Source organism: Sparus aurata, chromosome 14, assembly GCF_900880675.1.
Source record: "Sparus aurata chromosome 14, fSpaAur1.1, whole genome shotgun sequence".
NCBI lineage: Eukaryota > Metazoa > Chordata > Actinopteri > Spariformes > Sparidae > Sparus > Sparus aurata.
The window spans coordinates 1,095,357-1,123,199 of record NC_044200.1 but is presented as its reverse complement, the minus strand read 5'-3'; the positions used below and the strand labels follow the sequence as shown (position 1 = coordinate 1,123,199).

General features: G+C 41.0%; 1 protein-coding gene across 7 annotated transcripts in view; it reads left to right on the top strand.

Annotated features, from left to right (window-relative positions):
* Window positions 1–27,843, top strand: part of msrb3 (methionine sulfoxide reductase B3) — a 116,580-nt gene that overhangs the window by 81,713 nt on the left and 7,024 nt on the right. For 3 of the 7 annotated variants that reach the window (XM_030440489.1, XM_030440487.1, XM_030440492.1), the window contains 4 exons: window positions 17,510–17,587; window positions 17,913–17,941; window positions 21,318–21,415; window positions 25,118–25,640. The exons of 1 other annotated variant lie outside the window; for it this stretch is intronic. In XM_030440489.1, the coding sequence (XP_030296349.1) occupies window positions 17,510–17,587; window positions 17,913–17,941; window positions 21,318–21,415; window positions 25,118–25,282 (370 nt within the window). In that variant the 3' untranslated portion in view covers window positions 25,283–25,640. Of the gene's footprint in view, window positions 1–17,509; window positions 17,588–17,912; window positions 17,942–21,317; window positions 21,416–25,117; window positions 25,641–27,843 lie in introns of those variants that run through there. 3 more of the 7 variants (XR_003986758.1, XM_030440488.1, XM_030440490.1) reach the window with 3 other exon arrangements.

Genomic DNA, 27,843 nt, shown 5'->3' with positions numbered 1-27,843 from the left:
TATATTCACTTTATATTAACTTACAGTCTCTTTGTGTCTCTGACCGGTCGTCCTGCTCAGTCTTCATACTTTTTTTTTTTTTTTTTTTTTTCTATTGGTGAAATTAGGAGAAAGACAAGGTGACATGGGGGACAAGTACATCACACCACCAGGGTCAACAAATACAGATAGTGGACATACAGTACAGATAACAACAAAAAAACAACATAGAGTTATTATGATATGTATAGAGGTAATATAGGTGTGTGTGTGTGCGTGTCTGTGTGTGAGTGAGTGTGCATGTGTGCTAGTGGCTGAGAGGCAGATAATATGGTATTATAAACGTATGTAGGTATAGATAGATGATACAATAAAAATAAGTAAGTAAATAAAGTATAAATAAGAAAAGAGAAGGAGGAGTAAAGTTAAATAAGTAGTAATAGTATGCAACATGATATGAGATATATTGACATAGTACAGTGTTATATAATTTAACCTTATATAATGTACTTAGATAATTGAGATAAGATAAGACAGTATAATGTAAGATGAGATATTATAATAAGAAATGCAGTATGTTATAACCTAATATAGTCTGAAGAGATAGTGTGAGGTATGATAATGTAATACAGGGCAAATTTGTAATGTAATATATCATGCTGTAATACAGGATAATAACATAATATATATGTAAACATAACATATGTGAACACAACCTAATGCAAGCAATATATCATGACAATGACTATCATAAGATTAATTGTTGGGATTATAATAAATAAATTATATCATGTCGATGATTATATATTGCAGTGAGGGGTGAAGTTGGACCGGGTTATCAGGAAGGCAAGCGAAGGGGCCCCCTAGCCGGCTCCCAGTAGCCCAGTTGGTAGCCCCAGCGGGAGACAGGCGAGGGGGTAGTGAAAAGGCCCCCCCACCCCCTTTTTTGTATCGTCTTATCTGTTGTTGTTGTTGCTGTTCTTTTTGTTTATTGATTTATTGATTTATTTGTTTAGATTGTACCTTGGGCCGCTGCCGAACCCAAAGGTAGCTGCTGACCCATTGCAAATCTAAACTCCTTTGCCAATTCCTGGTCTGGGCAACTTCCAGACCCTTGGAAGGAAGTCTGCCCGCTGAGGAGTGGGTTGTTTGTTTGTTTTGTTTGATTATTTGTTTTGAAAGAGAGGGGATGTGAGGTAGGACCCAACCACTCAGCCCCGCCCGCCCCCACCGAGGTACTGCCCTGCCCCAAGAGAACCAGACATGAAGCCCCCGCCCACCTCCACCTTCAACCAATCCAGCCCGGCCCTGCCCTTTCTCTTTAATTTATTATACAAATGTCATTGTCATGATTATTGTTAAAAAAAATAAAAAAATAAAAAAATAAATGAACAAAAATAAAGCCGGGGCGGCTGTATCTCAGTGGGTAGAGCTGAGGACTAGTAACCGGAAGGTTGCTGGTTGGAATCCCTGGCTCCCCGGGGCGGGACTGAGCTACATGCCGAAGTATCCTTGAGCAAGATACTGAACCCCAAATTGCTCCTGATGTGCAGTTGGCACCTTTGTGGCAGCCACTGCCATCAGTGAGGGCCCTGCAATGAGCTGGCGACTCGTCCAGGGAGTACCCTGGCCGTCGCCCATAGAGTCACTGGATTTGGCCCCAGTAACCCCCACTCCACCTTGAAAAAGGTGGTATAAAAGCCGTAACATCACCCGCGACCCTCATGGAAAAGGGGAAGAAAACGAAACGAAACAAAAATAATAATAATAATAATAATAAATAAGTAAATAAAGCAAACAAAAAATAAATGAAGAGATATGATATATATGTCATGGTAATAATAGCAATGATAGTACTGTCAATAATAACAATCATAATAGTCAGTAATATTAATAAACACAATCAACAAAGTGAGCATAATATTAGTAATAGTTAGATAGATAGATAGATAGATAGATAGATAGATAGATAGATGGATAGATAGAATTACTTTAATGATCCCAGACTGGGAAATTATTTTGTTACAGCAGTAGTGGGTCAGCAAATAAAACACTTTGTACATAACATAAATAGAATCCAATATATACATAGTGTATATATACAGTGCACAGTGTGCTATAAACAATAAACTAATAATAATATATACAACAAAACAAAATATGCAAAATATACTATAACAATAATAATATATACAACAAAACAGTAGAGAGACCAGAGTTCTCTGTCAGGCAGAGGTGAGAGAGTTATTGTATAATGTGATGGATTGTGGCAGGAAAGATTTCCTGTATCTGTTGCTACGACAGCGAAGCTGAAGCAGCCTTCCGGAGAAGGTGCTCCGCTGTCTGACCAGTGTGAGTTGGAGAGGGTGGAGAGGATTATCCATGATGGATAACAGTTTTTTCAGTGTCCTCCTCTCCACCACAGCCTCCAGAGTGTCCTGTTTGCAGCCAATCACAGAGCCAGCCTTCTTGATCAGTTTGTTGAGTCTGTTGGTGTCGCTGGCTCCAATGCTGCTTCCCCAACAAACCACAGCAAAGAAAAGTACACTGGCCACGACAGACTGATAAAAGATCTCCAACATCTTGCTGCACACGTTGAAGGATCTCAGCTTCCTCAGGAAGTAAAGTCTGCTCATCCCCTTCTTGTAAACAGCTTCAGTGTTAGATCTCCAGTCCAGTCTGTGGTTGATGGTAACACCCAGGTACTTGTAATCCTCCACCGCCTCCACATCCTTTGCCAGAATGCACAGAGGTTGGAAAGCCGTCTTCCTCTTCTTCCTGAAATCTATCACCATCTCTCTGGTCTTGCTGATGTTCAGCCGCAGGTGATTCTGTCCAGTCCACTCCACAAAGTTGTCTACCAGTGCCCTGTACTCCTCCTCCTGTCCCTCACTTATACACCCAACAACAGCCGAGTCGTCAGAAAACTTTTGCAGGTGACACGACCCGGTGTTGTAATGAAAGTCAGTGGTGTATAAGGTGAACAGGAAAGGAGACAGTACAGTCCCCTGTGGAGCTCCTGTATCACTAACCACCGCATCAGACAGAACACTGCCCATACGGACAAACTGTGGCCTGCCTGTCTGGTAGTCAGTAATCCAGGAGATTATTGTGTCGTCTACACCCATCACCCGCAGCTTCTCCCCCAGTAGCAGTGGCGGAATGGTGTCAAAAGCACTAGAGAAATCAAAGAATGTGATTCTCACAGTACCTCCTCCACCATCCAGGTGCGAATGGGCTTGTTGCAGCAGGTAGGTGACAGCGTCATCAACTCCCAAGTGGGGCTGGTAAGCAAATTGCAGAGGGTCTAGCAGGGCTCTCACCTGCGGCCTCAGGTTGGCCAAAACCAGTCTCTCCAGCACCTTCATGACGTAAGATGTGAGGGCCACTGGTCGATAGTCATTGAGGTCTGATGGTGTCGACTTCTTTGGAACAGGAACCAGGCAGGAAGTCTTTCAAAGCACCGGTATTCTCTCCTGACCAAGGCTCAGGTTGTAGAGGTGTTGTAGGACAGGAGACAGCTGGTTGGCACATGTCTTCAGGATCCTGGGGCTGATACCGTCAGGGCCTGCAGCCTTCTGCTGGTGGAGTCTCTCCAGCTGTCTCCTAACCTGGCCTGCAGTCACAGTCATGCGGGGGAGGCTGCTGGTGTCTTCAGTGGAGGACGAGGAGGTGGAGGAGGAGGAGGTAGAGGAGGAGGAGGTGGAGGAGGAAGAGGTGGAGGAGGAGGAGGAGGAGAAGAAGGAGAGGTGCTGCACAGGAGAGCTCACATCAGAGGAGTGAGGGAGGAGGGGAGGAAGCATTTGGGGCAGTGAGGGTGTGTGGGGGTCTGGAGGTGTCAGGGAGACGACAGAAGGCTGTGAGCTGAACCTATTGAAGAATCTGTTCAGCTCGTTTGCCCTCTCCAGGCTGCCCGATGACTGTCTGCCGCTCACCTTACACCCAGTGATCTGCTTCATACCAGTCCACACATCCCTCACATTGTTCTGCTGGAGTTTGGCCTCCAGCTTCCTCCTGAAGGCATCTTTACAGGCCCTCAGCATATCCCTGAGTTCATGCTGCACTCTCCTCGGTTCTTCCCTGTCTCCAGACCTGAAAGCCCTCTTCTTCTTGTTAAGAAGGGCTTTCAGGTCATTGGTGATCCACGGCTTATTATTAGGGAAGCAGCGTACAGTCCGGGTTGGCATGGTGGTGTGTTCACAGAACCTGATGTATTCTGTGATGCAGTCGGTCATGCTGTCGAGATCCTCTCCATGTGGCTCAACAAGTGCATCCCAGTCTGTAGACTCAAAGCAGTCCTGAAGTGCGTCAGCAGCCTCCTGAGTCCACCTCCTCATGCTCCTAGTGTGGACAGGCTGCCGCTGAACAAGGGGGATATACTTAGGGGTCAGCAGGACCAGGTTGTGGTCAGATCTTCCAAGAGGGGGGAGGGCTGTGGGACTGTATGCATCCTTAGCATTTGCATACAACAGATCCAGTGTGTTACAGTCTCTGGTGGGGCAGTCAACATACTGGTGAAATGCTGGAAGGGTTTTGTCCAGTGAGACGTGATTAAAATCCCCAGTGATGACAATAAATGCGTTAGGATGCTGCGTCTGTATCTGGGCAACAGCGGAGTGGATGACGTCACAGGCCAGCGCTGCATCAGCTGAAGGAGGAACGTACACACCGATAGCAGTGCAGGTTCACACAGCGCAATCAGCTGGTTGCGTGTGTAAACAATGCGCTCAATGATGCGCTCCTGACCCTCCGTTGCTAGGGTTAGCAAAAACATCACAAAAAGTGCCGTAAAAGTTCAAAAAAGAAAAAAAAGAAAGGTGTTCGTCCTCTCCCATTCTCCAGAGAAGAGCTGCCAAAAGTTCAGTGAAAACCAGAACACAAACACAACACAAATACAACAAAAACTATGAAAAAACTTAAAAACCCACGGGAGCTGCTGTTACAGGCTGCCACCTAGTAAGGCGCCATAGCAACCGCACAGTCATTAGCACAGTCATATTCATGTTAATAATGAGAATATTGACAATATAGTAATAATGATAGTACTAATAGTAGAGAGAGCGAAAGAGCAAAAGAGATTTATGGCATACACGGATAAATAGTATGTGTGTTTGTGTTTGTCTGTGTGTGTGTGTGTCAAATTGTGATGTGTTTTGAGGTGTCAGGAATGTGCGCGGTACTGGTGCAGCTATAGGCCCATCGAGGAGAGGAATGGGGACCATCTGTCTGTAAAAGCTGTTATTTTGTTGTTATTGTAAGCAGTGATTTTTTCCATGGAGATATGTTCCAAGAGAAGATTGATCCAGTGATTGATGTTGAATGAGTTTTTTGATTTCCAATTTAGGAGAATTGTTTTCTTAGCGACAGTGAAAGAGATGAGCAAGCTGTTTTTGTATTTGTTTGGTATGGTGATTGTTGAAGTGTCTCCTAGTAGGCAGAGCTGTGGGGATGAAGGGATTCTGCAGTCCAGTATGGTGGAAAGTTTTTTTGTGACAGAGTTCCAGAAAGAGTGAACCGGTTGGCAAGCCCAGAGTGCGTGAAAGTAGTTATCTATTGTTCCTGTTGTGCATTGTGAACAGATGTCTGTGGTTGCTAGTCCCATTTTGTGCATTTTATATTGTGTGATATGTGTTCGGTGGATGGTTTTGTATTGGATTAACTGAAGGTTTGTATTAGATGTCATAGAAAATGTATTTTTATTCATATCAAAAATCTGATGAGGGAGAGATGTTCAAGTCCGCGTTCCAGTGAGCTATTGGGAGTGTTATGGAATCATCTGATGCTAATAATAGTTTGTATAGTTGGGAGGTTAGTTTATTTAAATTCCTAAATAGAGTTATGTTGTCAATTATTTCTGGGGGTTCAAGCTGGTTGTCATTTATATTAATTTTGGATTTGAGTATGGATTTGAGTTGTGAGTAATTTAAGAATTGATGTCTGTCAATCCCGTAGTTCTCTATGAGGTCCTTGAAATCTATAAGCCGATTATTGTTAAAAAGGTGGCGGAGATGTGTGATACCTTTTAGTGCCCATGTGTGATAGTGAAGAGGATTGTTGAGGAGTTGAAAATCAGGGTTGTGCCATATTGGTGTGTACTTACACGGTGCTGTAGTGGATTTGAAGATCTTGATGACTTTCCACCAGGCTGTCAGAGTTGTGGAGATTACTGTGTTTTTGAAGCAGGGGTGTCGTTTGATGATTGTATTTAGAAATGGTAGATCTGAGAGTGCGACGTTTTGGCAATAGTGCTGTTCTAGGTCTGACCATGAGGTATTGTGGTTGGTTTGGTGGATCCATTTTGCAATATATTGTGTTTGATTTGCGAGGTAGTAAAAGTTAAAGTTTGGTGCATCTAGTCCGCCTTGGGATTTGTTTTTTTGTAAAGTGGATAGTTTAATTTTTGCTTTTTTATTTTTCCAGTAGAAATGAGTGGTGATAGAGTCGATAGATTTGAACCATTTGTCTGTTGGTATGATGGGTAGCATTGAGAAGAAGTAATTGATGTGGGGGAGGATTTTCATTTTGACTGTGGCTATTCGTCCTAATAGAGATAGTGGTAGATTCATCCAGCGCTGGAGATCATCTTCTATTGTTTTTAATAATGGATTGTAGTTGAGATTAAACAACTCTGACAGCCGGGGGAAATGTCAATACCTAGATATCTAATATTCTCAGTGTGAAGAGGAAGTGATAAGTTTGGTCCTGCAGAATCCCAAGCATCTTCTGATAGTGGTAGTATAGTGGATTTGTTCCAGTTTATTGTGTAGTTGGAGATTTTTGAAAATATGATGATGATTCTGTTAGTGATGGTAATGGCTCCTGTAAGTACAATAAAACATCATCTGCATAAAGGCTTATTTTGTGGTGGTGGTTTGTGGTGTTAACTCCTTTGATTATATTGTTTTGACGTATAGTGGCAGCAAGTGGTTCTATGAAGATAGCGAATAAAGATGGAGAGAGTGGGCATCCTTGTCTGGTGCCCCGGTGGAGTGTGAAACTGTGTGATGTGATCCCGTTTGTGGTGACAGAGGCTTTGGGTGAGGTGTATAGTGTTTTGATCCAATGGATGAACGACTCCCCAAAACCAAAGCTATGTATTGTATGTAATAAAAAAGTCCAGTTTACCTGATCAAATGCTTTTTCTGCGTCTACTGAAACGATTATTGTTTTGGTTTGAGTTTGTTGTGCAAGATTGATGACGTTGAATAAACTTCGTAAATTGTCGGAGCCATGTCTTTTTTTGATAAATCCTGTCTGGTCGGGGTGTATTAGGGTGGAAATAACTGTTTCTAACCTGATAGCTAGAGCTTTGGTGATCATTTTTAAGTCTGTGTTTATAAGTGATAATGGGCGGTAGCTGGAAGGTTGTGTTGGGTCTTTATTGGGTTTGAGTAGAACTGATATTACAGATGTGTTCATATGTGGAGGAATTTGTGATGTTTTTTGAATTTCTAATGTTAGTTTGTAAAAAAAGGGGGGATAATATATGCCAAAAGTGTTTATAATATTCGGGGGGAAAGCCGTCGGGTCCGGGTGATTTATTGTTGGGCATCTGAAGTAGGGCTTTGTGAAGTTCGCCTGAAGTTAATGGCTTGTCAAGTGTTTCTGCATCTTGTTGGGGTAATTTGGGTAAGTCCAGGTTATTAAAGAATGACTGTATCTCTAATGGGTCGGGGTTTGTATTTGAGGAATATAAGTTAGTGTAAAAACTTTTAAAAATGTTATTTATTTCTTGTGGGTTTTGGGTAGTTTCACCTGCTGGATTTTTTATAGTTGAGATTATTGCTTTCTCTTTTTTACGTTGTAGTTGGCTAGCTAAATATTTACTTGGTTTATTGTTATTTTCGAAGTTGTCGTATTTGAGTTGTTGTATCAGAAATTGTTTTTGTTTGTTTATAATTTTGTCTAATTGAAATTTAGTATTATGTAGCTCCTTTTTTATTTGTTCGTTGGGGTTGTTTGAATAGGTATCTGTAAGTTGTTTCATTTTTTGTTCCAGATGTTTTTCTAGTTCCTGTTCTTTCTTTTTTTGTTTGTTGAGTATGATATTATTTGTCCTCTAATTACTGCCTTACCTGTTTCCCATAGTATTGAAGATGAGATTTCTGGGGAGTCGTTCAGTTCCAAGAAGGATGCCCACTCTCTCTGTATAAGAGCAGTGAAATCGGAGTCTTTGAGTAGTGATGTGTTAAAGCGCCAGCGGGAAGAGTATTTTACATTTGATTCAATTTTTATGGATAGAGATACTGGAGCGTGGTCGCTAATTATGATTGGATGTATGGTGGTCTTGGGTACTTTACTTAGAAATGTATTACTGATCAGAAAGAAGTCTAGACGAGAGAATGATTGATGTAGTGGAGAAAAATAGGTGTATTCTCTTGATTACGGGTTGCTCAATCTCCAACTGTCGCCAAGACCAAAATCTGTGATGTATTGTTTTAGTAGTTCAGTAGAGTGCCAGGATCGTAGATTGCCTGCAGTGCTTGATCTGTCTATTGTGGGGTTGATTACTATATTGAAATCGCCACCAATTATGATCTCTGTAGATTCTTGTAATGTGGAAAAAAATGTGTTGAAGAAGGATGGATTGTCAGAATTGGGACAATATATGTTGGCAATTGTAATTTTTTTGTTGTAGATGGATGCAGTAATTATGATATATCGTCCTTCTGGGTCAGTTATTGTGGAATGGTGTATTAGAGGGATTCTTTTATTTACTAAAATACAAACGCCTCTTTGTCTGCTGTTGTAAGTGGCTGAAAAAAATTGATCAAATTGATGAGATTGGAGCATATGTGATTCAGAGTTAGATAGATGGGTTTCTTGTAGTAAACATATATCTGCCTTTAGTTTGGTAAGATGGTTTATGATTGCTATCCTCTTGGGCCGGGCACGGATACCACGCACATTCCATGTTATTAAGTTTAGTGTCTGAGTTATGTTGATGTAGGTGGGCTTCTGTCATGATTGGGTCTGTGAGTATGGCTGGTGTGTGTGTGTGTGTGTGTTTACATACATCATGTAGTATAGACAAATACATACAATGACAAAGACAGACTTGACATAGAGGTGAAATGTGAAGACATATAGTGAAGGAGTGAGCAAAGGTAAGGAAAGTATATATATATATATATATATATATACATACATACACACACACATATATATATATATATGCATATATATGTGTATATACATATGTAGAGATGTATGTAGAGATACAGAGGTTAGTCAAGGTTGAGCAAGAGAGGCGAAGTTCGTTTGTTATTTAGAGGGTGGGGGTGCGTGTGACTTGGAGTGAGATTTTTATGTATGCATCTTCAGAGAGGTGATTTTGAATAATAATGCTTAAGTCTGTTTGTTAAATGAGCCAGGGTGTGATGGAGGAGTCTCAGAATAACTGTCCTTCTATGTACAGTCTGTCCACAACTAGGGTGGCTCGTTCACCCTTCTGCCTGCGCTGTTTGAGGATGGGGTACAGTGCTTTGCGTCTTTCCGTTATTTCCTTTGGGAATTGGACTCCTTTCAATGCAGTACAAAGCTGAGCGTCTGGGCTGGAGCGGCTCTCTGCTCCTCCAAACTGAGGCTGCGCTGATCGGTGATTACGGTAGGGAACAGACCGACTATCGATATGTACTTCATATGACCCCACTTCAAAAAAACAAATTATCCCTTTAACATATTGTCAAGTTGCAATGTCAGCTTCTACACTATTTTGTCTCATGTCTTAGATTCTGGCTCTGAAATCTTGAAAATGATTTTGTTTTTCAAAAATCTCACCTGTAGTCACCATTTAAAGGGCTATTTTTCAAATTTTTCTTATTTCAAATGGGTAAAGAAAAAATCAATAATTATCGATATCGACTGATATAAAACACTTATATCATGATACATTTTTCAGCCATATTGCCCAGCCCTAGTGGCATATAACTAAAGGTGTGGATGACTGAATTTGCAAATGTCATGAATTTACAAATGTACTGAGTTGCAGAAGAAAAGGCTGCACTTTCAGGACCACATTTCTGGGAAATGCGCCAACCCACCGAATTTGACAACCTCTTTAGAGATAGGGGGAGTAAGATTGACAACAAATAGGTGTGAGTGCTGAAAGTGAATAAAGTTTCATTAGTTTGACGTTATAAACAAGTCTGTTGTCTTGAACTGAAAAGGAAAGTTAACGTTGGCTTAAAAAACTGTACAATAATGTTGAGTAATGTCAGTTAAGTATAATGCCTATGGCAGTTTTCCTGCAACTGTATCAGCCAGTTTGTTTAGCTGTTTAAGTTTGCAATATGGACATTTAAGGCAAGACTCTTATCAAGCCTGTAACCATATTGTTTCAATTTCCGCATTAACAGATGGGATTTATTATATAGGACGTCTTTTTTCCAAGAAATAAAAAGTCAAATTTGACTGTCAATGTATTTCTTTAAGGTGTAATTGTGATTTTAGTGCAATAATTTGTTTAACATTTGTGGCTTGAAACCATAGCGTTATGTGTGTCTTATTTTAATTGCTGATATAATGACTACTATAATTCATTTTAGCCAATTTCAAGGAATGATAAAAGCACATGGATTTGATCGGTGTCTGTCAACTATGTCTAATCAGAGGAAGCCTATTGTCGCCAGTGTAAATATTTATTTAATACTCTTTATTTGACCATAATTATATATTTTAGATCATCTTAAACTTTGCCTCAAAATTCTGTTTGGTTTTCTTGCTCTTGCTCTCAGAGTCGTTGAGTCCTGATGGACTGGAAAATAGAGGATTGAATTCACCAGACTCATAACTTCTGTTCATATTGTTCTCTTTAATCTGTTTGTTCCTTAGTATTGTTAATTGTTTCTTTTGTATTTTATTTTTGCTGATGGTTTTTGGATGTGTGTGTGCAATATGTATATTTAATCTGTCCCCAGAGTCATCCTTGTGTCTTGCCTTTTCCTAACATTTAAAATATCTGGTTGAGATATAGTCAAGTCAGTATTATTTATATCACAACAAATCATAGTTTAGGTTGGGTGAGTATAATTAGTTAAATGAATAGCTAATAAATAGCTATCTCTGCTAATTATACTAATGGCAAGTCCAATGGCAACCAAGGTGAATTGCAAGGCAAAGTATTATTTGGATGCAATGAACCTTCAAAACTATACAAAACGAGTCACAAAGTATGATTTGGGTTGAATAAACCATCAAAACTTAACACAAAGTATTAAACTTTGGTTCTGAAACTGCAGTCATGAAAGTGCATTCAGGAAAGTGCAGCCTCCTCTTCAGTAAGAAGTTCTGTGGGGAAAAACTTGGGTCCTGAAACTGCGTTCCTGAATTGAAGCTTATCTGGCAAAGTTTCAGGAGTAGGACCACACCTCAACAGCGCCAACTTCCGATATTCCATAAAAAAACACCTGATCCTCTCCTCTTCTTCGCTCTCGTATTCTGCATGAAACAAGATCACGCAACATAGCCTCGAGCACATCTAAATTTTGTACGAGCAACATCAGCCTCTACTTACCTCATCATGGACTTTGTATCACTATCCCCGTCGGATGATGATCTTTTCAGACGAGATCAGGATCACCATTCATCTGAAGCTGACAACTTCCCCGTCACCTCTGTACCCGAGACCCCGATTCCAGTGACCCAAAAGCCAGCTAGAAAGCGAACGAGTTCAAAGAGCCTCCACTCCGTCTCATCCATAGTTCGTATCCTGCCTGGTTCATCTCTCCTCAACATTCAAGATTACCATAGTTCGCCCGAAGAATCCTCTGTGTCTCCAAGCCCAACTCCTCCAGCAGCAAAGAGAGGACGAGGAAATTCGGGAAGAGAAATTCGCCGTCACCGCAGTTAGCCGACTCCTTCACCTCCGAAGATAAATCCAGCCTCCCGCCATCGTTCCGACAACACAGGCCGAACAACTCGCCATTCGCAGCGTCACCACACTCCGGTGAGATCCCCTGACCGGCCTTCATCTTCTAAAATCACCAACTGGACAGTAGCCACTCTCCAGAAAACTTCAAGGACAAGGGAAGTCTGTTTCACAGAACGGACAATAAAGTCAAACTTTTCTCCTCACTCATGTTATCTTGTTCCGTCAACACCAGCTCTCTTCCTGGTGACGTCATCACGCGCACCCCAACACACCGTGACATCGACAAATTGTATTGTACTGTTGAAGGGACAGTACAATTAAATCCTACAGCTCAAAGACAACAGAAAGCTCAAAGACAACAGAAAGAGCAGCAGCAAAAGTGGAGACAGAGATCCTCAACCAGATCAAATGACTCTTGGGTTTCTGCTACCACCTCTTGTCATCACTCTACTCCAGATGGAGCGCCCAGATGGATTTCAGGACCCTCCAACTCCCATCAGGATTTTCATTATAGGCACCAGCAGCCTACAACATCAAGGGCAAATGTCATGGTGCCCACTGCCATCAAGGGCAAATCATCACAACAGCAAATCTTTGCGGGGGCTCCTGGCATCGGGATGCCAGTGCCCTCTGCTGCCTGTTTCCAGCAACCACAGCAGCTCGCTTCAACCGGGGCTCCTGGCACTGGGATGCCAGCGCCCTCTGCCGCCTATTTCCAGCAACCACAGCAGCCTGCCGTAGCCGGGGCACCTGGCACTGGGTTGCCACCACCCTACACCGAAGCTGCAGCTCCCCTTACACAGTTCAACGAAGCCACATACTGGGGCACTCTCGACAACGAAATTTGTATCTTCGCCGCCCTTGCAGCCCTCACATGCTCCCTTTGTGGCACCCCATAACCAAGCCTCTTCCTGCTCCATCCCCACCAACACTGAGCTGCACCAAAATCGAACAAGAGCTTCAGACTTCTCTCGCCTGTCGTCGTCAGCTCCACCAGCACCCATACCTCCAAAACAGCTTTCATCTGCCCTTTCAAAATCTTTACTGTAACCAACGGCGTAGATAACAAAGGCAGGCCTGTCATGCATCAAGGAGGTCGTTCGATTTGCAACAACTTCAACAGTACCGAATGCACCATGTCCCAGTGCCGCTTCCTCCATGTCTGCTCCTTCTGCGGCGGGGGCCATAACTGAGCCAGAGTCAGTCGACTGCCTGCTCGCTAAAGAAGTTAAGGATGGTTTCATGATCGGACCGTTCGCCCGTCCTCCTAACTTCCGCATCAGCCCCCTCGATATCGCAACCAGGAAATACTCTGGAAAGAAATGCATCATCATCGATCTTTCAGCACCCCATGGCAGTACCATCCCCAGCATCGATAGCTTTATCTCGAGTGAGGACTTTTCCCTTCACTACACCACCATCAACCATCCGATCGCCCTTATCAAACTCGCCGGGGAAAGGGTCATGGCTCTGAAAAACAGACATCACCAGTGCTTTCAAAGTCCTCCCTATTCACCCCGACTTCTGGCGTTACTTCAGTGTCCGCTGGCGTGGTGCCAGTCTCACATGTCATGTGAGGGCTGCAAGCGCTATTAATACTTTACCTTCGGTTGCAAAAGCAGCCCTAAACTCTTCGACACCCTGTCTGGAGCCCTCTGCTGGATCCTGTCTAACAACCATGGGATTCCATTCCTTGTCCATCTTGTGGACGATTTTCTCATCATTCCCCCCCCTCATCGCCACCCGCTTCCGGCCTGGTCACTCTGACTTACTTCAGTCTTCTCCGACCTCAATCACTCTTGACACATTTTCAGGATTCCCTCCCAGTCGGAAAGCTCTACCGAATCAGCCTTTTGATCTCCAGTTTGCTCTGCGCCCTGTGCTGCACCAAGCCTCAACTTCGCCTTACGCATCATCCCACAAGGGCAAGCCTTTAACTCTCACCTACTATCCATCGCTTCTTCCGTCCCATCACTCTTGACGTCCATCTCCCTGGATAGCTCAAGACGTGCCAAAATCCATCCGTAGCTCAACCTTCTCACCAATTGGAACGGAATCACTTTCTTTTACGATGTAGGATAGTATGTGGGCCTGACATGGGCAGCACCATAAATATATAATGTAGGAGACACTGCTCACACACTACTTTGATATATATGATAATTAATCACTGGTAATTATTTTTTCACTCGTAAAGGGGCACCACCTCCGTGTTTAGTTATTGGAATAATCTGGAGGACATTATTCCAAACACCTAACTGTACAAGTTGGCTTGGACAGTTAGAGTCCATTCAAAATCAGTTTATTCAGTCTCAGTATTCTGAAGTAGTGACTTCTTTGCACGTATCCATCGGTTCTCCATATTAAAATTAAGTTCCAGACAAAGACAAACGATTATATATGTTTATTGACTAAATAATTTGGGTAGAATAAAAGACATGACAATTTTAGACGAACAACAGATAACATAGAAGGTAAAGACTGTAATAAAGAAATTAATAACGTCGTGTGACCGTCGGTAGATGGTAAAGTTAAAGGGTCGGGATTTATACATTAAATATTACGGGAGTAATTTTTAATACTATGAGACCCTAATCGTAATTCTCTTAAGTTCATAAGATAGAAGTTAGAACTTAGACAGAAGTCAGAACTTTGACAGAAGTCAGAACTTTAGACACCACTCATTCTCACGTGTGTGGATCCAGCTGCATGAAGACGTTCAGCCTGTTTTGTCTGGGAGTCAGGAGGCACTGAAGTTTGGTGTTCTTGAGAGTTCTGTGTTGGAATATGGCACGGCGCGTCAGTCCAGTAGCCAGAGGGAAGGCCGGTACTCTGTTGAGGAACTCTTGGTCCGAAGGCCCAGCGGGGTTTCCACCTTGGGAGCGCTGGGGGCAGAGTCGGTCTCGGCTGGGAGCACACAAAGTCTCTTTTTTTGTTGGAGACTTCTTGCAGGGCTTGCAACGTTCTTCATCAGATGATCACAGTCTTGAAAAAGACTTTTGTTGGTGGTTTCAAATAGTGGTACTCAAGTTTTGATTCTGAAACTAATTCAACTTCTTCTGAATCAGGCGGTGATACTTTAACAGTATAAAATCAAAAAGAAAAGAATTTGTTCTATTAAAACTTGGATTAAAGTAAAACACTTAAAGTAGGGATTCAATTCGCTTGTCTTAAAATAAAAGTAAAGATTACTTTAAAAATAAAAATAAAAATGAGAAACAAAGAAGTGAAGAGAAGAGAAGAAGGAGAAGAAGCAGGGGGAGAAGAGGACAGGGAGAGAAGCGTGTCCGGAGAAGGAGAGAGAGAGCGAAGGGGAGAGTGTCTGTTTTATGACCGGCTGCATGCAGACTGAACGGGGGGGGGGCCGGCTGACAGTGTCACACCTCCTGTGATCTGCATTTAGGCTCCCAAAAAGTTAATCTAACTATACTATTGTATTTAACATTTTGAAATCGTGTTTTAACTTCCCAAAACTTCACCATCTTAAAAGTCGAATTTTTGCCTTCGTGAAAAGATGCAACATGATAATGATCATTTGTCATTCAAGAGAATTATAACCTGATTAAGACATGAAGCACCAAGGTATACGACATATAACAATAACGTATACAATACACAGTAGAACCAAGGACTTATACATATTCCTTGTAGTTCTATCTTTAACAAAACATATCAGACATTTAACTGGTAAATAATACAAGTATTACACAAGGAATGATGATCTTCAAATCTCTCCTCCATCGACAAAGGGGAGGGGGTTTCTGTTGACCTCAAACTTATTGAGTAATAAACTTCATTTGGGCTTCACAATAACATAAGAAAGATCTGTTGGAGTTGGAATTGTAGTTTATCAGTTATTTAGGACGTATTTGAATTTAGGTGAGAACAGAAGACAGGAATTGGAATGTCAGACCCAGGAACAACAACGGTCGTAAATAACAGTTGGACATGTGAGGAGAAGAACACACAGATTAGGTTTCCCATTAAGCCTTCCCCCACTGGAGAATGTTCCAGAGGGAGAGAAACGTAGATTAGTAAAACATCTTAAATCACCACATCTATGTTAGAAAACATTCCTCCTTCCTCTTGGTGTGGAGAAAGAAGACTATCGGGCTTGACCTTGTTTGACCTAAGGAAAAGGGGTTCATCTTCTTTGGAGGAATGGGAACAGACCAGATGTGCTTAGTCGTTGTAAATTACTTAAAGAAGATCTCTGGTGATCTGTTTATTGCAAGAAAAACAACATCTTCCCACTCTGTGGAGAGGAGAGGATTTTGCCAGGCCAGGATATGGGGGCTTTCAGTCCCATATGCTGGAAAAAGGAGTCAATTTGGGTTAAAGGTAATCATGGCTGAAATGAGACCACTTTAAGATGCAGAGACAAAGGCTTGTGTTCCTACAACGAAGATCAACCAACTCACCCGCACGTACACTGATGCTGCTCCTTCTGCTTGTTTTGGGTGTTTCTTGCCATTCCATCATGGCAATTAAAACACACACCATCAAAGCTTACCTTAGCGGTATCAGCTCGCCATCTTCCTCTTACTGCCGACTTGCTGTTAATCTGCCTCCACACCAACACCTTCTTCCTCCCACACCTTCTGGGTATGGCACTCCTCAAGTTGCAAGAACCCTGGAAGCCATGTTTTTGCTTGCTTTTTTCGGTTTCCTTAGATGTTCCGAATTCACCACCTCAACCATTCACTTCACTTCTACAGGGCTTCCCCACAATGCACTAAAAGAACTTGAAGAACCAAGATCTTCAATGTTTTGTTTTCTTTTTCTTTCATAATACATCGTTTAAACTTGTTGACGGTGTAGTCCTTGCTAGTCAATTGAAGCTTATCTGGCGAAGTTTCAGGAGTAGCACCACACCTCAACAGCGGCAACTTACGATAACCACCTGACCCTCTCCTCTTTTTCGCTCTCGTATTCTGTGCCCCTCCCCCCCACCCCATTTCTCTCTCCCTGTTTCTTCTTTTCTTTCCTCTCTTTTGTAGGACCATGAGGGGGTCCGTAGCTGCCCGGATGTCGTGGCGGATTCTCTACAGAGCTTCCCCACAATGCACTCAAAGAACTAAGATCTTCAACGTTTTCTTTTTCTTTCATAATAAATCGTTTAAACGCATCTCGTTGATGGTGGGGTCAAACTGCTTAAGCTATGTCGGGCGGGAACGGCCCTTTTCAAGTCCAGCCACAAATTGTCTATTGGATATCTATTGTCTTTGACTCGGCCACTACAGAATATTCGCCTTGTTGTCTTTTAACCATTTCTGTGTAGCTTCACTGTATGCTTTAGGTCATTGTCTTGCTGGAAAATAAAACTCATCCCAAATCATAGTTCTCTTGCAGACTGAATCAGGTTGTCCTCCAGGACATTAGGAGTTTTTCTTTTGTAAAAAGTTTTGTTAAAAAAAACATATTATGTTAATCATGATTCCATTTATAAAAGCAATAAAATGGGAACACATCTAAGGGGATGAATACTTTTTCTAGGAACTATACACACACAACCTCTCTTAAAAACATAAAAATATATATATATTCAAGAAACATTAACATGGATAGGAACATGTTGGAAACATTAAAATTGAACAATTTCCCATTTGTTTATCATAGCGCGCCATTCAGTTTTACTAAAACAGTCATTTTCCACAGGGCCTTTACTGGAGAATTCACACACCATAAGGATGAGGGGACCTACACTTGTGTTGTCTGTGGGGCTTTGCTGTTCAGGTAAAAGCTGCACTTTTTTATATGTGTCAACAAGTCCTTAACCCCACTGTGTGTGTGTGTGTGTGTGTGTGTGTGTGTGTGTGTGTGTGTGCGCGTGTGTGTGTACTGTAGTAATCAGCTGGAATGAAAACCTCAAGATGTTGTTTTTAATAATGTGACAGTGTTAAATCTGTCGACATTATCTTAAACTGAAAAACTGAATTTTCTGCAGGTCATAATACCTCACAAAAGCCTTAAAGAAAAGAATAAGGACGATAGGTCAATATTTTTTCAAAAGCGTTACATTAACATTGTTCTCTAATTGACATTTTGGCTTCTTTTGTAGCTCGAATACTAAATTTGACTCAAGCTCAGGTAAGTTGAACCACTGCAATCCACCTCTTGTTTCTGCTCTGTCTTTTATAACCCAGGTGTATTTTTGCCCAAGCAGGTCATATCTCTGCAGCAAAACACATTTTTCATTTTTCATCACATTTCCAAAATGGTCTGTGAAGTGAGAAATGCTAATATTCTCCTTTTTATTACACACTATCCAGGAGATATAAAACAACAATAAAACTGAAGATTTGATGTATGCTATATACGGTCATTAAAAACTAGAAAAGTCAAGCCACAGTATATATTACTGCATTTATCAACATACTGTAAATGAGCTGCAGATGAGTTTTCAATTGATTGTAAACACAAAAGCATTGCTAAATCAGTTCAACAATATTATTTATATTCTGGTATAAAATATAATAACAGACATTAGAAGACCTTCCACTTTTGAAACATTTCCATTGGACATTTGAATCTTGATGGAGTCTGAGACTCATTACAGCTGCATCCAGTGGACCTAAGGGGTAAATCACTCCATCAGTTTAAAGGTGCATTATATGAGTATAACAGAATGTGATGACCAAATTCATTATGATGTCTTTGTATTGTTTTGCAGTGATACCTACAGTCTTGCTCACCATTATTGGCACCCATGAAGTTTAAGTACAATGTGGAAATCTTTTGAAAAAATAGAGAAATCAGTATGGAAATACACTGTGACTCACCTGTTGTAAATCACAAATGAGAATCACCTGTGATAAATTGTCTGTGCCCATGTGACATGAATTAGCCAATGAAAGATGACTTCCATGTTTTAAAAAGCCATCTGTTATCCCCTGTTCCTTTGTCACAATGGTGAAGACAAAGGAGCTGTCTGAGGATATCAGAAGTGTGATAACTGGAAACACAAGACCTCCAAAGGGTACAAGACCTGGACCATCTCCAAAGACCTTGGTATCCCTTTTTCAACAGTGTGTAATGTTATTAAGAAGTTTTAAACTGTCAGGAACCTCCCAGGATGTGGGGGGAAGAGAAAAATTGATGAGAGAATTCTTGGAAGGTTGGTGTGAATGTTAGAAAAAACACCACGTAAAACATCCAAAGACCTGAAGGCCAACCTGGAACAGTCTGGGGTCATGGTTTCAACAAGTACCATACAATACACCACACACTAAACTAAACAGGGCTTCATGGGCAAAGGCCAAGGAAGACACCATTGTTGGGAAAAGACATAAAAAGGAACAACTAATCTTTGCCAAAGAGTGTAACCTGATTACAGATTATATTTGTCAGTAACGCAGTAATGTAAAGCATTACTGTTGATAATGGCAGATGTAGAGGTGACCATAGTATAGATGTGACTCGAGCAGGAGCAGAGGACAAGCGAAAGATGAAGAAGACGAGGAAGGAGAGTAGAGGCGACAGGATGGAACATCATCATTTGAGAAATTAAAATTCGGCAACTTCTTCAAACTTGTAGAAAGAAAAGAAAAAAATTTGACTGTGGACTGTAAGCTGTCCCCGGAGCAGAAACAGCTATCCACTGCTGCCAACACAACCTCTAACCTGACCAAGCACCTGCAGCGGCAACATGCCAGCATGAAGCTAGTGGCTGCTAAAGATCGGACCGAGAGTGATACTGAAGAGAAGATGCTGCCGAGTCCGACACCAACAAAACGGGCAAGGCATGACTTTGAGCAAAACTAAGCAACAAAAGAGGAGATTGATTGGCTTGTAGCTGCATATATTGTGGAGGAAATGTTGCCTGTTTCCACATTGGAATCGCCATCATTTTGAAACGTTCTGAGCAAAATACACATAAGGTGGAGTGGACACCTGCCATCAGACAGGAAAACCTGTCTGACGGCACCCTATGAGCATTAAAAAGATTGTGTGCATGTCCTCTTTTTAGAATAAAGATTCATGCTGATTTGACCTCTAGTTTAATTTTATAGTGTTAATCGTCAATTAAGGTATGGTGCATCACAGGTGATGTCATGGAGTAATCTAAAAGTAATGTAACTAGTAGTGTAACTAATTTCTTTAAGCAGCGAGTAACAAAGTAAAGTAAGGCATTACTATTTTAAAAAAGTAACTAGTAATGTGTAATGGATTACTTTTTTCAGTAACTACCCCAACACTGCTGGAGGCCTTGGCCGTATCACAGGAATCATGAAATCAGAGAATTATCAAGAGATTTTAGAGCGAAATGTCCTACCCAGTGTAAGAAAACTTTTTTTTAGTCGAAGATTATGGGTCCTCCAGCAAGACAAAGACCCAAAGCATACATCCAAAAGTACGCAGGAACGGTTGAAAAGGAAAAAACTGACTGTTTTAAAATGGGCAGCAATGAGTCCTGATCTCAATCCCATTGATAATCTTTGGCATGAGCTGAAATCTGCCAGTGGGGAAAAGAAACCTGCAAACACCACACCGAACATCCAAAGAGCTTTGAGAGCTTGAGCAATTTGAATACTTATTTAAATACCAGCTGAGAAGTACAATAAGTTTATAGATGGCTGCACGTTTGGAGGCTGTCATCATTGCCAAAGGGTGTGCAACCAAATATTAAAGAGGGGTGCCATTATTGCTGCACATGCTGTTTTTTTCTTTTTCTTCTTTGAAATTGAAATATGTTTAAAAAAAAAATTTCATTGTTAAATTTCTTTAGACCTCCAATTAAAAGATCCTGATGATATAAATTTGGTACATTTCCATTTATTTCTAAAGGTATTGTAGAGGTTATGCAAAAAATGAAGGGGTGCCAATAATGGTGAGGTGGACTGTGCTGAAGGTAGCACGCTAACCACCTAGCTCTGTCCCATTCCATTCCTAAAGTTCCAGTCCTAGTAAACACAAACATTCTTCCAGTGCCCTGAGCTCCCAGTCTGGAACGCTAAATTCCCAGCTAACTGAGTTGACTAGCTAATAGCAGCTACAGTTAGCAGCTAATTATATTCTCGTGATATGCAAACCTTGTATTTGTGAGTAAGACTTAACAGTCAGCCAATTCTTACATATTGCACCTTTAATTGACTGGTCTAATACCAACAACTCTATCAGTAGCCATCTGGACTCTGGATTAGTTGGTGCTTTCTAATGTAACGTGATAATGGCTACATTACTGGTTACTTACCACTGATCAACTACAACATTAAAACTACTGACACGTTAAGTAAATAACACTGATCGCATCGTTACAGTGTTATTCTGGTTAACTTTGGATCCTGACATGTATGCCACTGAGGAGTGCCGACGCTGAGGTAGGAAAACAGTCAGTCAACAGGGAGCACTGGCCCCCATCTGGACTCAATTTTACCAGTCCTCTTTCCTGGAACTCTGCTTGTCATATCTGCCACATCAAACACAGTATGACTAGTTGTGTCTGATAATACTATCATGTGTTCAGGTTGGCCATCCTTCTTTGATCTCGTGAAGGAGGAGTCCATCACTCAGTCAGATGATTTCTCCTATGGAATGCACAGAGTGGAGACTACCTGCAGTCAGGTGCACTGTAACAACAGCATTACACACTAACAGCATCTGTTGTTAGCTCTTTTATCAGTGCAGCATTTCACATGCAAATAAAAAAAGACAATTAAAAAAAACTAAGTAAATAAACAAAATCAGAAACAGGAATAATTGTGAACAAAGGACCATACCAGATGATAAATTTGTCCCTTTTGCTGTATCTAGCTGTTGGGGTCCAAAGGTAGGGCAGGTTTGGTTATTAGTCATTACTCATGGTTTATAGTACTATTAAAATCAAGAATACAATTATAACCAACAACCAGACAGGAAATCTCAAAATAATTTTTGAATTTAAATATTTATAAAATATTGAATTATGAATTATGAATTTATAGTCAATACAACTTAGATCAACAACAGTCAATCAACAGTCAACAACAGTCAATCAACAATCAACTACAGCAGCTAAACTATGAAACTGAAACATTAAAACAAATCAAGTAACAACAGACAGACAAACAAACAAGCATGTGGTGTGTGTGTGTGTGTGTGTCAAAGAGGGAAAGAGAGAGAGCCAAGATGGTAGATGTGAAGAGAGGGAGCAAGCTTAGTGGATGTGATCCACTTGTAATGATCACAAAGAAGTAAACAAGGTTTTACAGTTTTCAGTGGATCACAAACTGGCAAAGTATCTTAAAAGCATACAAATATAGGCTAATCTATAGCATCTGCCCAGACACTAAATAAGTAATAACCATCATGATGGTATCATCATGACGATTAGCGCGTATCTATCTGCCGTATTAATCCAGCTAGTTGTTTCCTCGGCATGAATGAATGGCATTGGGCACTGCAGCGTCCTGCTAGCAGGCTGACAGTGGCTGTTCTTTGTCATACCAGAGGTAACAGCAGTCGACCAGAGGGGTGTACTGCGAAGCCAGTTTAGTGGGTTAGCGAGGTATGTTGAGTCCAAAGCCAGGCTTCCCTGTACTACAAAGGTGGCTCTCTTTTAACCCGGCTAGATCACCATGGTAACTTATGCTTAGCTCATAACCTGTCCAGAGTTTCAGCTTAAAATCGTCTGTAAAAGCGCCGCTGTTTCACTGTGTAACTTATTCGGAGATGGCGTCACCATTCATTGAGAACCCGGTGGACCTGGGAGCAAGAATAATTCTGGCAGCACTACGATGTGAGCGGCTTCTTCGAGATCGCGCTGATCTGCTGGCATTTCCTGATGAAATTCTCTATGAGCGATATAGATTTTCAGCCGAGGGAATACGGTACATTTGCTCACTTATTGAGCCGAGTGTCAGGAATGCCACTCGAAGAAGCTGTGCGTTCACTGTCGTGAAACAAACTGTTTGTGTAGCCCTTCGTGTTTTTTGGCACAGGAACCTACTTACATTCAGTTGGTGATGCAGAAAATCTGAGCAAGAACACTGCGTGTTGCACCATCCGCAAAGTGGTCCTTGCTCTTACTGAGAAGCTGAAGATGTTTGTAGTGTTCCCAAGTCATTTGAGCACAATGCTTGTTAAGGAAGGATTCTATAAAATATCTTGTAATGTAGGCTACTTTTATACCCCTCTACATCATCAGTATTACTTGCTTGCATAATGAAATCTTCCCCTTTTCATTCTTCTTCCTGTTGGCTTAAGATAGTGATGATATTACAATAAAATGGGAAACAGTATATTATCCACACACTGACAAAATGATGGGGCAGCTTGGCTACATACCACTTTGAATGATGTTTTTGTATTTGGCTCTAACTTGCTGCCATGTCCGACTGCTGCTTCCACATCTTAATAAAATGCAATATGAAATATTAATTAGGCCAACCTAGTATTTATTTGTCACAGATAATGAGTAAAGTTAATTATTTGTTTGATGTGGCCATGAATAAACTGATGAACTGATCAATGTTTCACCCGTTGTAGGGCAGTGTACGCCCAAACACAAATCTTACAGGCTTGAGCGATTTTCACTGTCAAAAAGGTCTTTATTGTCATTGTACAGGGACAGTAGCTACACTTGCTTGTTCATCTCGACACAGTAATACAAAAAAAAAACACTGAACATTTATAGCCTACGCACACTTAGCCTCGCTTTCAATAAAACACACACGCGCATCCTATAACTGAGTTCAGTAAAATGTGAAAACAATATAGACATCATTCAAAAATGAAAAAAGATAGTTGTTGCTTCAGTTTATTTATTTTTTAAATGGATGAGGGTTAATATGTAAAAGTTGCACAATGTTGAGCTTTCAGAAATGAAAACACTAAGGGCTTAATATAATATTGATCATAATATTAATCATTGTTAACTTACGCATTTACACGGTCAGCACTTTTCTGCCAGCAGCCCTCCCTCGCTCTATTGGCGGCGACAGTGTTACTTTTTACCGTGATGGTTTCTTTGAATTCTTCATAGCCTTGCATAATAACAATCTGCTCATCTTGAGTAAAATATGTGGCCCGGGATCGATCCATTTTCGCACGGAAGTAGAATAATATGACGTCAAACGCCCCCTTTTATGTGAACATGCGCAGAGCACAAAGCAGAGAACCGGACTTGACAAATTAAGCTGATAACCACCGTCGCAGTACCGTTTAATTCTGTTTGGGGACTTGGGGCTTTGTCGAGCTGCATCATGAGCACAAAGCCTGGCTATGTTGAGCCCCCTTCGCAGTACAGGCCTCAGGTGAAGAAAACACACCTAGTCTTTGGTACACACAAGGCAGTCTGTGGCTCGTCCAGCGGGTTAAAGACTGCGGCCTAGGTGAAGGTGAAGTGCAAAAAAGCCAAAATACAACAAAGAAACGCAAAATTTAAACAAAGTATAAACCAAAAAAAGCAAAATACATATGAATAGGCAAAGCTCAAATCCAAAGGGCAAAGTATAAACTAGAGAAAACAAACTCAAGGTCAGGCGTGAAGGCCCTGGCACACTTGGAAGGCTGGTCTTGGATGCGCTGAGCAGGCTTGACTTGAGTCTCTCAAGAGACAGACGGGCATCTGCCAACCAAGAGACAGCTGAGATGTCGACTGGGACCCTGATGCTTGAATTGGATTGGCGTCGACTTGGACCCCCGATGTGGGAACTGAAAGGACATAGGCTGGGGTGCTGGGAAGGCTTGGCTCTGGGGTGCTGGGAATTGCATGCTGGTGTCTCCTGGATCCATATTTTTTGGTCAGTTCATACTGTTATGTTTGGCAAAATAGCAAGGACCAAAATGCAAGACACTCAGGAGGCAGGCAGGGTTAAGAACAAAAAGCAAGCTTTTACTAACAAGCCAAAAACCATAGAATCCAAAATCAAAGTAGTGCAAAAATAAAAATGCAAAACAAAAACTAGGTAAAACACAAGGAATAAAATCCTGAAACAAAAAAATAGTGAAAGGGACATGACACAGGAACAAGCTGAGGGGAACAAAACAGACAAACTGACAAAGACAGCGGGGAGCACACAGACTGATGAACTTGTGTGACACAAGGGCTGATTAACTTGTGGGACAAAGTGAGCAGTGAAAATGGGCGAGGAATCACACAAAGGGAGGAAATGATAAGCAAGACATGACACAGGAGGGCAGAACAAAATAAAGCAGGAAATAACAGAACCACAAACTTTGACATAACAGCTCATCAGTGATGTCCACCTGTCTAGAATCATAAATGGTTACATCTTTTTTACTAAAATGCCAAAAATGCATGAAAATCTTCCCATTGTGTTTCAGTGTGGAGCTCATCTGGGACACATGTTTGATGATGGACCAAGACCCACAGGAAAACGCTACTGTATTAACTCAGCCTCATTGGCTTTCCAGCCCAAACACACGGCCTCCTCCTCCGAGGGTGGGGCTACCAGTAGCAAAATGACTGATGGAAAGACAGAGCTCTGAAACAAAGACTCAAGCACCAGTGCATAAATAAAATAGTTAATTATTAGGCTCTGCATCACAATGTGAACATGATGTAAGTGGTTATATTGCATAATGAAAATGCTCAATCCTTAGACACAAACCAGTGTTTAGTGTTCCAACTGAAGAATGTTTTATATTTTCCACAGTTTGAGTTGAAGAAATTGTCTATGCAATCACTCCTATCTCCAATCAATTGTGACATAGACAGTGACAGAGCATACGGTGAGACATAGCATTTTGTATGGACAAGTAATATACTGTGGCCGTAAGGTCACTTCCTGTATTTGCTCCTGCTTTAGTTCTTTACATTAATAAATATAGTCAGATTTTTCTATAACCCTGCATTCAAACGTGTAATGGTTGAATTAAATATCAATACTGTACAGCTAGAAAGTGCTATATAAGCAGCTGTTGCTCAGGGGTAGAGCCAGCTTCTTGTAATCAGAAGGTCCTGATGTGCTTGTCAGCAACTTGCATGGCAGCCACCGCCATCAGTGTATTAATGTATGCATTACTGTAAGTCGCTTTGGACAAAAGCGTCTGGTAAATGTAAATATAAGTCAAGGTCACTTTACAATTAAAAAAATTAATCGAATTAATCAGAGGCTTTGTAATTAATTAATCAAAATGAATCGCATTTTAATCGCATACAAATATTTGACCTGAGAACAGTGAGAAGCAATTTTTTTCACATGGATTTTAGTATACCATTGAATAATGACTGAATACAGAAGCTTAAGCAACAAAACATTGTTTGGGTTTTTTTTTTCAAGACCAACAGACCAGTGCAATTTTTGCCATAAAGTGTAGCAATAGCTTATTTAGGAATACATTTCAGAGATTCAGGTAGCCTATAGGTAGGTAGACCTTCTGTTAACTATAACACTTTGTTTTTTAAGTAAAACACAATACTTTCAAGTACATTCAGAACATTGGAAACCCTGACTATTAGAAAACATCTATCTTCAGAGGCCATAACAGACTTTACCAACAGTTGATCTAAACAAATCAATTTTAGTCCAACTCTCTGTAAATAACCTTGGCCAAAACAATAAACAGTTCAACATAAAGTGCCAGTTGCAACAACAACATAATAAATAGTTGCATTTAGGTGATATCTGAGACTTGATATGCTGCGGTGATACGCAAACTCCTTCTTGCATAATTTGCACACAACCGTGCTCTTATCTATGCTGCCATCCGTCCGCTTTTTAAAACAAAATTTCCCATCCACGGGGCCAACCAGAGCGGTCTCATCTGCTTCTTCGTTCATTGTTGTTGTCTGAAGTCATGAACGCAGTGTTTGGCAAGCTACACAAAAAAAGTAGTGAGCTAAGCTACAAGTTACTCTACATTAAATGAAGCTACACTACACCAAAGCTACTCCCCAGAGAAATGTAGCAAGCTAAGCTACAGCAAAATGGCAAAAGTAGCTTAACTACATCAAAGCTATTTTTTTTTATATTGGAACAACTTCATTCCAAGTCAAAGCTATCTCAGTGATCAATAAAATTATCAATCAGACAGATAAGCAGGCAAAAATGTTACATTCAATTGTTTATTAAACAATAATTTGTGCTTTCACTATTTTGTATATTTTATTATTCAACTATCAATGCACACTTAATTCTAACATCCATGGACAGTCATTCACCTTGCTACCACAGCAATATCCACCTGACTTACACTAATGGACAGTGTCCTACACTGTAGCATATTAACATAATTAAACAGCAAATAGTATATTATAGTTGTAGTTTTCGTTAAGGTTCTCTATTCTTCTAGTTTCAGCTTTATAATTTATATTTGATATTTGAGTTAGTCTATTTAGTTATTGTATATAATTCAGCTTTTAATTGTATTTGTTTCCTTTACCTACCTCATTGTTTTTGGATTTTGATTTATGTCAAGTGGCTGTAACACTTTAATTTCCCTTTGAGATTAATAAAGTACTCTATCCATCAACCAGTGTCTCATATAACTGGCAGTTTCAAAAGTGGTATTTTTATTAGGCCCACTCTGTAGTAGTAGCTATATCTACATACATGTTAAGCTCATCATTTTGACTAATCACCATACTTTGGTTTTGTAGAAATTGCATTTTTGCTGTATCCTGTGCTGGTAAAAAATTACAAAAGTAACAATTCAGAGTAATGTTTCTCTGTCACTGTATTTGTTTATTATTCAAGTTTGTCTTTTGCATCCCTCGGGATCAACTCGTCTCCGTCCTCCTCACCCTCTGCCATCTTTCCATCAAGTAACGTAACTCACTGAAGCTAACCTGTCTGTATTCCCGTGCAGCAGAGACGTTGTATGCAAGGATTAGTCCGTGGTGTCACCGTCATACGGAAGTGCTTCTGTCGGCTCCACATACACGGCCATGTGTGGCGGTGGCATCACCGACTTATCCTTTCATTTCAGACCGCAACAGAAAGCTCCGCTGCGCTGAACTTCAGAGGTGTTCATAAAAATGTAGCTTGTGTGGACGCTACCGCGCTACTTGGTCAATAAAAGAGCAAAGCTACTGAAAAGCTATTTCA